General features: G+C 37.3%; 3 protein-coding genes across 3 annotated transcripts in view; 2 read left to right on the forward strand and 1 right to left on the reverse strand.

Moving 5' to 3' along the window:
* Positions 1 to 167, forward strand: part of LOC18045465 (thaumatin-like protein) — a 938-nt gene extending 771 nt beyond the window's left edge. Inside the window, 2 exon segments of the mRNA XM_006435581.2 lie at positions 1 to 20; positions 22 to 167. The exon segment at positions 1 to 20 is cut by the window's left edge and continues 771 nt beyond it. Coding sequence (XP_006435644.2) covers positions 1 to 20; positions 22 to 102 — 101 coding nt within the window. The 3' untranslated portion in view covers positions 103 to 167.
* A 582-nt stretch (positions 168 to 749) lies between these two features.
* Positions 750 to 3475, forward strand: LOC18045466 (protein SRG1). The gene is made up of 6 exons (XM_006435582.2): positions 750 to 1028; positions 1101 to 1348; positions 1418 to 1742; positions 1818 to 2059; positions 2655 to 2805; positions 3209 to 3475. The coding sequence occupies exons 1-6, from the start codon at positions 750 to 752 to the stop codon at positions 3473 to 3475; spliced, it is 1512 nt and encodes a 503-aa protein (XP_006435645.2).
* Positions 3476 to 4103: 628 nt separating this feature from the next.
* Positions 4104 to 11433, reverse strand: LOC18043795 (pumilio homolog 1). Its single transcript, XM_006435583.2, has 9 exons — positions 10444 to 11433; positions 7382 to 8919; positions 7155 to 7296; positions 6866 to 6973; positions 6543 to 6755; positions 6319 to 6429; positions 5661 to 5855; positions 5060 to 5234; positions 4104 to 4548 (listed from the first exon to the last, which is right to left on the reverse strand). The coding sequence occupies exons 1-9, from the start codon at positions 11026 to 11028 to the stop codon at positions 4511 to 4513; spliced, it is 3105 nt and encodes a 1034-aa protein (XP_006435646.1). The 5' UTR covers positions 11029 to 11433; the 3' UTR covers positions 4104 to 4510.
* Between the last annotated feature and the right edge of the window lie 439 nt (positions 11434 to 11872).

The raw sequence follows: 11872 nt of genomic DNA on the forward strand, positions 1-11872 counted from the left end.
AAAAAAAAGAATATATAAGGCTTTTAAAGCTTTTAAGATTCTACAAGCCTTAAAACTTGCAGGGCTCCTCGCTATGTCATTACATTTTGTCCTCCTAATTGACGGATTAATGTATGGTTTCTGATGCTGTTTTCAGTTCTTGCTGCTGGATTTCTAATTCTGGTATAATTTTGTTGTTCACTTTGATATCAATGGAAGTTTTCTTGTTACTGAAAATTTTTAATAGAATCATAAAGCTCTCTCATCATTAGGCCTCAGCCCACTTGTTCAATGCTTAGTGGCTTCTTGTTTACACTGCATTCCTGGACGTTAAGCATTTTCTAACAGCTTTCTGGAACTAATAACTTCGGTCTTGGGATCACAAAGGCCAGCATACCCCAAATCTCAAGAAGATACTTTAATAGTTCTCATTGATTTCTGTCGAAATCAAGGAATTTTAAATTAAAATTAAATTTGTTCTGTTAGGAATTTGATTATAGAGACTCGAAATATTATATAATCAAAGTGAATCGCCGCCATTGACTAGACATAAACAATAATGCTAAGAAGAAACCTCCAATCCATTCCCTTTGATTCCAATAACACTTGGATACATATAAGTCAGACAACGAGGAAACTCCAGAAATTTTCTGATGGAACCTTTAAAGAAGGGAAACTGGAAAGAGTTTGATTCCAATAATACGTCATTATATATATATATGTTATTTTTTTTTTGCATGGATGATGGATTAGACTATTTTTTGAGACAAATGGATCCGGAAGTGGGGAATGGATGTGTACAAGAAGACGAGGAGTTGGGTTGGGGAAAATCTTTACCTGTGCCCAGCGTTCAGGAGATTGTGAGGAATGACTCTCTGTGTGTGCCTGAAAGATACATACAAGAACGCCAGAACAGGCCAGATTATCACTCTGAGGTCTCTTATGCTTCGTCCGAAATACCAGTCATAAACATGTCTTTGCTGGCCAATGGAGATAAAGATGAGCTAAGAAAATTTGACATCGCTTGCAAAGAATGGGGTTTCTTCCAGGTACATTCGACCGATGCAACAAATTGTGGTACTTAGTACACTGAAACATAATGGGTAATGCATCTTTTGCAGATAACAAATCATGGGATAGCAGAAACGGTGATACACAATATGAAGGACGCAATAGCAGCATTTTTTCAACTCCCTTTTGATGAGAAAAAGAAGTACACAATGCCAGCCAATGATGTTCAAGGATATGGGCAAGGCTATGTAGTCTCAGAGCAGCAAAAGCTCGACTGGAGCGACGTCCTGTTCCTAGTGACCCTCCCACCTTCAGTTAGGAATTTAAAGCTCTGGCCGGTCGCTTTGCCAGTTTTCAAGTATGTATAATCATTTCGAACATTCAGTGATCTCAAAAATTGATTCCATTTCTTATATTTGTTTCATAGGGAGTCGATAGATCAGTACTCTACAGAAATACGAAAGGTCACTGAAGAAATATTTGCCAAGCTGTCATTGCTGATGGGGATGGATAAAGATGGTCTAAAAATGTTGCATGGAGAGATGAAGCAAGCTACAAGAATGAATTACTATCCCACTTGCTCCAGACCTGAACTTGTCCTTGGTGTTAGTCCCCATTCAGATGCAAGCACGATAACCCTACTCCTGCAAGATGATAAAATCACTGGCCTCCAAATTAAGCATAAAGACAGCTGGATTCCTGTAAAACCAATTCCAGATGCAATTGTCGTAAATATTGGCGATGTAGCTGAGGTAGTTAATGATATTTGCATAGAATTTTATCATTACTACTTTGAAATTAAAATTGTATGCTTTTTGGCTTTTCAGGTTTTAAGCAATGGATTGTACAAAAGCGTTGAACACAGAGCTGTGACAAATGAGAAGAAGGCAAGAATGTCAGTGGCCACATTTGTGATCCCAAGTGAAGAAGTAGAAATTGGTCCTTTGGAATCAATGGTGGATGACAAACAATTCCCTAGAATGTACAGAAATATGAAGTATGTTGATTATCTTAGACACACTTTAGAAAGGAAAATGGACGGCAAAGCTCACACTGAATATCTGAAGCTGTAAGTTGAATAATTGTTGCATGTTTACAAGCTCTGTAACAAACGAATGAAAACAATGCAAAACGTCGGCCAATTTGTTATGTGACACTTTGCTGCTGCATCTCAGAAGATAAAACTAATTGATTTTAAGCTGGGTTATGATATGATATGTAACCTTCATAGTTTAAGGCATAACGAAGTGTTAAAAAGAAATAAGTAAATCATGGAACAAATTGAATAAATTAACCAAAAATATTTGTCCTGTTAGGACTTTGTTTGGCTTAAATTTTTGACACAAAATTTGATATAATGAAAGTGAACCACCGGCATTGAAAAGAGAGAAACAAGAAGCTCGCTCCAAGGTGCCAATCCCTAAAACACCCAGAATTACTTCAGCTTGAGATTTTCAATATAGCAAGTCAGACAAGAAAAAAAGTATTGCAAGAATTTTCTAATGGAAATTAAAAAGAAGGGAAAGAGATAGACTACTAGACATTTGACTTTACAGAAGCAGTCTGCTTCTCAACTTAAGACTTAAGTGTCTAAGCAAATGTTTTTGTATATGAAAAACAAAAATGGATCCTCTGAGAAATGACCCTCAGTCTGTGCCTTAAAGATACATACAAGATCAAAAGGACAGGCCACTTGATACTGAGTTCTATCCAGCTTCATTGAAGCTACCAGTCATGGACTTCTCACTGGCCAGTGGAGATGAAGATGAGCAAAGAAAACTAGACGGTGCTTGCAAGGAATCGGGCTTCTTTCAGGTACGATATTCAACCAAATGAAAATGTATTATAAAACGTAACCCAGAATGCATTTTTTTTCCCCGGTAACAAATAATGGGATAGCAGAAACGGTGCCATGTGATATGAAGGCAGCAGTAGCATCATTTTGTGAACTTCATTTGGATGAAAAGATGAAGTATGCTAGTGGCAGCTACAGTCTACAGATAGAGGCAAGGCTATGTAGTCTCAGAGCAACAAAAGCTCGACTAGTGTGATCTCGTATTCCTAATGACTCACCCTGTCAACCATGTAAGATCAGAAACTGAAGCTCTGGCCAGCCACAATACCAGGTTTCAAGTATGTGTTATCATTCTCTTGACATACAATGGATACAGTCATAGCTGGAAGACACTAGTTTCATTTCTAATATTTGTTGCAATAGGGATGCAGTAGCACAATACTCGGAAGAATACAAAGGGTGGCTGAGGAAGTACTTGCCAAGCTATCATTATTGATGGGAATGGATAAAGATGGTCTTAAAATGTTACATAGGGAGATGAAACAAGCTGTGAGAATGAATTACTATCCAACTTGCTCAAGACCGGATCTTGTTCATGGTGTTAGCCCCCATTCTGATGCATGCACAATAACTTTTCTTCTGCTGGATGATGAGATCACTGCTCTACAAATTAAGCATAAAGATAAATGAATTCCCGTAAAACCAATTCCACATACACTTCTTGTAAACATCGGCGATGATGCTGAGGTATTCAATAATCAAAAGATTGACTTCAAATAGGTTATAGGTGAGTAGAATTTTCTTAATGCAACATTGACATTATAAATTTGTCGGGTTCTCCAGATTTGGAGTAATGGAGTGTACTGAAGCATTGAACAGAGAGCTGTAACAAATGAGGAGGAAGCTAGAATGTCAGTGTTAACCGCTGTGCTTCCATATAAAGTAGAAATCGGTCCAGTGGAAACAACGGTGAATGATGATCGGTCTAGAGTTCACAGAAACATTAAGTTTATTGATTATCTTGGTCAATATTTAGATAGGAAAATGGAAAACAAAGCTCACACCGAAATTCTGAAGCTGTAAGGTGAATAATTGCCAGCCGTGTTACAGTTTCTAAGCTATATCAATGACTGCATAAAACTAATCATGTATTGGCTTAATAATTAATGAAAAACTTTAGTTTGGTTTGTGATGTTTGATATTTCCATGGTTAAGGTACTGATATATCAGATCGATACCATATCATGTGCTAAAGAACAATATAATGGAACAAACAGAAATTAACCATACATAATTCTCTAGGATGAGGCTTGGCGGCGATATGAGGAATAAGTTCTTTAAACAAAGAGAAAACAATCCATACATTAGGAAAATTCCACAACTCTCCTAAACTCAAGCTCTCACTGCCTGATAACATTTGTACAGTCACAATCACAATGCGCTACCTCCTCCCTTTTTACACCCTTAAAACTTGTACAGTAAAATTTAACTCTTCGGGGCATCAGTGTGTTCACCATCTGAGCCTCAGCTAGCCTGATTCTAGGTATATCCTCAAACTAACAAATGTACAGCTTTAAGTACAAGCAACAATTTTATTTCCAATCAGCTCTAATCTATCCAAAAAAATAGATAGAGCCAGTACCAGACATGGAAAGGAAAGAAGAAAGAAAGAGGCATTCATACTATCCTCAGTTAGCTGTACATTAACTTCCTTTCCTATGCCATCTATGCGGGATGTGGAGTCATAATGCTTATCCTCCTCTCTGCAAGAAGATTGAGCACATCATTTGAAAGTTCTCATATAATATGTAAGTAAAGGCACAGCACTAGTATTATCACATTTTCTCCTGTTAGTTACATATGCCCACATCTGTGCTAAGATAGGAAAGGATTTATCAGACATAGGTAAAAACAATAAACATAGTGTTATTCTCTGCTACTGACCCCAGAGATTTTTTAGATTTAACAATTTGTGCATTCATTAGACAAGTGTGTGTGAAAAGATAACAAAGCCGGGGACATGCGTATTTCTAAACCTGTTTTATAGTATAAAAAGAGTTCCTATTTTTATTCAACCTGCAAGTATGACTTTGACTCACTGAATTGAATGAAGCACACTCCCTGAATACAATAAAATTAATTGTTAAAGAGCAAACGTCTTGTAAATCAATTTCCAAACAATGATCTTCAGTTAAAATGGGAAAAACCAGGCATTCTGCACGCTCAAGACAGCAAAGGAAGAAAAAAAGTTATAAAGGAAAGGAAGAAAAATACCCCCGGCTGCGACAAGTTTCTCTACACGTGCAACTATGTGCTTCCCATAAGTATATTTCTTCAGAGCATTCAAGTGAACCTTAATTCGATTGAGAATCAATTCAAGTTGCTGGTCATCACAAGTTTCCAGCACCTTCTGTACGACATAATTTGCAAATTGATCTTTCATCATCACCTAAATAAAGCAGAATGAACAAATATCAAAATGTGGACAAAATAGTTAATATAACCAGCAAAACCAAGCAATAACCAGCTAAAAGCATAAGCAAGCAAATAAATATGGAATATGCAAACAGATGAGTCCATAAAGCAAGTAAACCTTAGGATGGTACTTACAAATTGTGAAGAATGATTCCAATAACGAGTTACCATTTTCATCATGCTGTAGCAATTTTCTAACACTTCCCACTGCATGATTTTTTTTAAAAAAATTTTATGCAAAAAACCATTTCACGATTAGAAGTCTACCCTCTAGTGATATGTTACCGCCGCCTTAAGAACCCACTCACTTTCCAGGCATCCAATGTAAGAGAATAATTCATAGTTCAAAAATTCTTTTGATTTGGTAAATGCATGGAGAGCACATGGTTCATTGGCAAACCTGAAGAGGCTCATTTTCCTCAATGGAACCAAGCATCTCATTCACCAGGGCCTGGCGTTCTGCAGGAGTTCCAAAAGATAGACACTTCTCTATAACATTGGAGGCAAACTTCTGCTGGCTCATCTGAACTATCTGCCCAGTTAATTTCTTAATTATGGCCGAGCGTTCATGAGGTTTTCCATGTTCTAGTACATGCTGCGACATTTTGCACAAACAATTAGAAGTGAGGTAACCATTTAAGTTCAAAAAAATAAGATGGGGAGGAGAGGAGAATGGAGACAGAAAAATATACTATTCTTGAATGCTTTGCATGCCAGTCAGGAAGAAGGACTCGCATGACAGATCAAAGAAATTAATTAAATTGAAATATCATGATATATATGGAAAACATTCAAACCAAAAAAATCCTATTGCAAGTGAACTAAACTTATACAAATTGCCTACTCTAGCAATCCAAAAGTAGGATCATTTGTTTCCCTGATCCAAATCTAAGATCCACTATTGGAACGCCTTCCAGCCACTAATAAACTGAACAATCCAAAAGCTGAAAGGCGTCGCAATGTGTTCGAAGATTAAATTGACCATAGGCAAAATATTTTTGCATCTCAAGAAAGCTTATACTCAATACAAATAATACCTACTAAGGACCAAAACAAACCTGTACAACATAATTCCCATACTGGTCTTGTGCCAACATGCAAACTGACTGCAAAATCTCATCCATCATTATAGATTGGGTTTTTTCATCATGGCAATGCTCCAGAACTCTCTGCCAGATTAAAGTTATACTATTTTAGTATTACAAGTGTTAGAATGATCCTCCTAGCTCATACTTTGAAACAAAATACATAAATGTATGAAATATAAAATTAGTTTCCACACCTGTATGACACGACAACCATAAGGATGAGTTGACAGGGTCACAACTTGATCATAAAATGTCAAAACAATGAACTGGATTGCATCTTCAGGTACACATTCAATACACTTCTGGATAACATGGTTCCCATTCTGATCACGTACACAACGCATGATATGACCGTCAAGCTCTTTAACCATTTGAGTCTGCTGGTCCAGTTCAACAACTTCTATTGCCTGAATGACCAGATTAAAGCACATTAAATGTAGAAAATTAAGTTATGACGCAAAGTTTCATATCATGATAAGTGTCAAAAGTTGGATCGACTCTATAAAATAAAGCAAACCTTCTGGATCACTCGACAGCCATACATCTGCAGGCTAAGGGTCAGCACATGCCCAGTTAATTGGTCAGCAAGTTCTCTGATTTGGGATGCGGTTCCATGCTCAAAAAACTGAGGTAAGAAGGTACCAAAATAGCCATGAAGAGTCAACAACTCAAAATTCTTAGACAATATCTTGAAACATAATTGAATGTGCAGAAATATAACAGATTAAGGTATTTTTTACTGAATAAATAAACAAATAATTTTAACAGAAGCTCCATAATCACAATGGTTTTTAAATTCGAAGTACCTTCTGGATCACATAGTTGCCAAACACATCAGTCATCAATGAAAGAGCTTGGGGCATTATCTCTTGGAAAACCATGTTTTTCTCCTCTGTTGTGGCAGTTTCAAGCTTTTGTTGAATAAATCGGCTTCCATACTGATCAGCACTGTCAACAGATGGTAATAAATGAAGGTATTAAACTTCTGGAAACCAGCATAAGAGGACTAAAAGTTTAAGCAGCAAATATATACCTGAACTCAACAACATGACCCGCAATTTCAGACAACTCAAAACACTTAGTTTTGTTGCTTTTAAATTCATCTAGTAAGGAGGATGCAAAACTTTCATCCAAGCTACCTCCAGCTTCTGAGTGCCACGGTCCCATGACACCACCAGACAGATTCCTCATCCCTGAAGGAAAGCGCATATTGCGATCACCATGCCTGACTGGACTACCAGATCCTACAGGAGAGTTTGGAAGAAGAGGACCCCCGGGATACGACATGCCAAGGCCAAATGCTGGATTTCCGTAGAGATTATTGTTTAAGCTACCGGATTTATTAAGGTAAGGTACACCATACTGTGATTTTTGAGGTGACAGCAATGCCCCTAAGTATGCTTTCTGGAGTCCAAGTAAATCCATGTATGAATTACCAATGTCCATTGCAGGATCATTGAGGGATGCAACCTGTGCCGCAGCATATTCATTTGATCTTAAGTACTGAAGATACAGCGGGTCCATCAGGGGTGCCTGAAGAGCACTCCCAGCAGTGTGATTCCCCAGCCTATTCATACTCTGCAATTCTGCTGCCGCTGCCATTACATTTGGTCCTAAACCCAAACTCGCCAATGTTCTAGCGTCCAAGCCATTTCCTGCCATTGCAGAAGCAGCGGCGGCATTTTCATATAAAGGTGGCAAATTACCACTGCCAATTGGGCTTCCCATCATGGATGGCGGTGAAGGATTCATAGAATACCCATTTAAGCTAAAGTTTGAAAATGCAGAATTCATGTTGCCCATAACTTGATGGTGAGAAGGTGAATTTCCTCCACCATTAAGAGTTGGGGTAGAGGGTCCTTTTAGGTAAGAGTTTGAAGATGACAAAGCAGATTTATGCACATCAGCCATCAAAGAAGCATTGTTCATATCAATGCCCACCCCACTTTTACCCATATTTGGATAAGACCCCTTAGTTGAATGCGAAGCAGAATGCATAAGAAGATGTCCAGATTCTGACCTACCCAAGAAGGGATGTTGTTTCATATGTCTGGAGTCACCTTGCAAATTGAAGAGACTGTGGCGATCATCAATTTCATGTTGATTTTGCGACCTTGAATTGTTCTCTTGATCTGCCACGCCATCTGTCGACAGATTCAAGCCAGACAAAGCTGCAACTATCTCCGCAGAGTCTTTCAAGCTAGGTGAGACACCATTCAAGGGTAGTGGACCACTAACACTTCTTTTATCCATAGAGCTAGCCCTCCCAACTCCAGCAGTTGGAATGCGTGGACTAGGAGCTCTAGCCATAAGTTGAGGATCCGGAGTAGTGCTTCTTGACAAGGAGGCACCCAGAGCAGAGGCATATGAATGAGAAGCCGATGTCCCAACACTTTGAGCTGATGGCATGCCCTGTTTATTTGCACTTGAACCCAAACCATCAATGGATGATAAATCATGATGCAGATGAGCAAACTGGGTTTCAGAACTCTCAATAGCATCCTCAAATGCATTGCGGCTAGGGGGACGAGAAGGATGCCTTGAGACAGGCGCTCCATGACTCATATCATCCTGCATTACAAAAGGAAATTATAAAGCACATGGCATGTAAAAGAAAGAGAGGCTTGTGAGTAAAGGGAGTAAATAAAGCGCATATTTTGCACACAACCAATTTGATCCAACTAGTACTAAGTGTGTTATCCGAAAAAGGTTAAACAAAAAAGATCATGAAATAGGATTAAACAAACTAAAGAAGTAATTATTAGAGAATCACATCTTATAAAAAATGATAGAATTGACAAAATTATATCTGCAATATGTTCAATAAAGAAGCAGACAGTTATTAAAGAATATGCTCATATATAGTTTTTAAACCATTTAAAACACATCATTTTCCAGGAGTTGCAATCACATAGTTTTTAAACCATTGAAACACATCATTTTCTCGGAGTTGCAACCACATTTACCCAGTGAAAAAATGCAAGTACATGAGTATATAAATCTATGCATGCATGCGTACATATATGATGACCATCCACAAGTAGGACATAAGAGAAGTCTAGTGTTACGTGTGAACACTAAGCAAACAACATGCATCCCCTAAAAGGAAGCAACAAAGATAATCAATCCTTATCAGCAATCAATATAACACACAAATAAAATAAAATTTTAAAAAATGTCCACGCATCGTAGCAAGCAACTCCACTCTTTGTCAGCCAACCATTGACACCAATCACCTTGCACCAAATTGACACAAAGGTGAAAGATTATGGTTTTATGTCCTTAATTCATTTGTTTATTACAGATAACGACAGACGCATCCTTGCACACCTTTGTGCAACAGGATTCGATTGGTGAACCAAAGATTTGAAAGCAGCCAGCCAGAGAGGAGGCAAACCAGCATCATACAGATATTAAATGAACATGCACAAATGTAAAAGCAGACAAATTAACTCCACTAGCAGAATGGAAAAACCAAGTGCCAATGCAAGTAATTTACTATGACTAATCCTTCAACAATACAGTCAATTTCTTTTCTTTTATAATTTTTCTTCCTCAATTTCTTTTCTTTTATTAATTTTCTTCCTTATTCTTTCTCTTTCTTTTCTGGATAGAGCACTCAGATGGTTATTGTCAACAGTAATGCAAAAGCAGTTAAATAACCAAGTGAAAACAGTATATGACATTGAACATCAGCATTCTATATAAGGAAATGTAAATACATGCATCTAATAATCCAAGCCATATTGTCTAATAATCAAAATGTAATCTTATAAGTTTAAATATAATTCCTTGTTCGCCAAAAGTAAACCATCATGCTGCAAAACATTGAGACACAGTACAAATCAGATAATCCGAAAGGAATAATCTAATTACAATTAGCATGAAATACAAGTATTCCATCTCCAATTGATCAACTTTATCCCATCAACTAAACATCAAACTATCACCTAGCAGCACCATACAATTTAAAAACCAAGTCATGAACCAAACAATAACATAATTTACAATCAAAATCAAACTAAAACAACATTTATTCACCAAAAGCTAAACCAAATGAAAACCAGAAACCAACAACCGTCACCAAATTTTCACCTGAATAATCTCTGCAATGCTCTTCTGCCTACTCCCTAATCCCAACCCCGGCAACCCTATCAACCCATCACCTCCCCATTCTCCTCCTCCACCGCTGCCGCCGCTATTCTCCTCCTCCTTCCCTCCAAAACCTGGTTGCACGGCGAAAAGCGACCCATTCCCCTTCCTCCTATCACCAATCCCTCCAACTTCTCCCCCTCCACGCAATCTTTGCGTAAACCTCCAATCCTCCTTTGACAACAAAGGAGGAGGCAGTCTAGGATTCAGGTTCACATTAGAGTAATAATAATTGACATAAGCAGGATCAGCCCTTAACTCCTCTTCATTCAAAAACCCACCTTTGTTATCGCTTAGTTTCTTGAACAAACCATCTATTGAGCTCAAAGAACCTTCAACAGTTGGCGGCGCTGACCCACTTCTAAAAATATTCAGTTCCTTTTCAAGATCAGCAGCACTAGCACTATTAACTTGTGTTGCTTCTTGCAGATGCTGCTGCTGCTTTTGTTCACGAATCAGCTTGCCTAAATCTTCAACATAGTCAGGACTCTTATACATGGATGATCGTATTGATATATCAGGCATCATCTTTGAAGAAGTCCAACAATATCAATGATCATTTACACATTAAAGATTGAAACTTTTAGCTGAAAATTGATAAACAGAAACTGGGATTTTTTGTTTAAGCTCAAAAAGATGAATTTTACGATCAAAACCAACAATCCATGAACAAAACGGCTAAAAATGGAGACTTTGAAGAATCCAATAGAAAAAAACTAAGCTTTGATTGTGGGATGAAGTGAGAATTTTGTAATGATGGAGGCTTTGGCCATTGTTGAGAGAAAGACACAGAGTGGAGTGAAGAATAGAATGGGCAGTCATAAGCTGAGAGGTGGAGTGATCTGGGCCGTTGGTGAAGAAAATGGCGGCTAAGATTGATTCTGAATGGATTTGTTCTTACAAGAGGGTCTCTAGGGTTTTATATTTGTGAGATTAAATGCTAAATTACAGTTAAAGAATTTTTAATGTGAAACAATACTTACGAGGTAATTTTGGATATGATGATCTAAGCACATTTTAATTTTATAGTGACATTATTTTTAGGCTCAATATATAATAGGGTTGTTAAATATTGTAGACCGTAATTTTAAAACCCTATAAGTAATAATCATTTTTATAAATAAAGAGACATGACTCATGTGGCAAACTTTTGTTCTAATCAATTTAGGTTTTCTTGTTCATTATTCTTTATTTTTATCAAAGTGAATTAAACACTGAATTTACCGTGTACAAGAGCATTTTGAGTATAACATAATCTAATTATAATAATTTTTATCAATTATCAAGCTTGTAGGCATGCAATAAAGTTTTATTAAATGGATACACTCGAAATAAATCATGGATTACTTTCTTGTAAATAAAATATGTTGAG

The sequence above is a fragment of the Citrus clementina genome, unplaced genomic scaffold, assembly GCF_000493195.1.
Source record: "Citrus clementina cultivar Clemenules unplaced genomic scaffold, Citrus_clementina_v1.0 scaffold_4, whole genome shotgun sequence".
Classification (NCBI taxonomy): Eukaryota; Viridiplantae; Streptophyta; class Magnoliopsida; order Sapindales; family Rutaceae; genus Citrus; species Citrus x clementina.

Bases quoted from the DNA above. Each gene is read 5' to 3' on its own strand.
- LOC18045466 (XM_006435582.2), top strand. From the start codon at position 750: ATGGATCCGGAAGTGGGGAATGGATGTGTACAAGAAGACGAGGAGTTG. The intron at 1,349-1,417 runs GTATGTATAATC...TTTGTTTCATAG, and splicing joins GTCGCTTTGCCAGTTTTCAA to GGAGTCGATAGATCAGTACT. The intron at 2,060-2,654 runs GTAAGTTGAATA...TGTGCCTTAAAG, and splicing joins CACACTGAATATCTGAAGCT to ATACATACAAGATCAAAAGG.
- LOC18043795 (XM_006435583.2), bottom strand. From the start codon at position 11,028: ATGATGCCTGATATATCAATACGATCATCCATGTATAAGAGTCCTGAC. The intron at 8,920-10,443 runs GTGAAAATTTGG...TTTGTAATGCAG, and splicing joins GCATTGCAGAGATTATTCAG to GATGATATGAGTCATGGAGC. The intron at 5,856-6,318 runs GTTTGTTTTGGT...AAAATGTCGCAG, and splicing joins ATGGGAATTATGTTGTACAG to CATGTACTAGAACATGGAAA.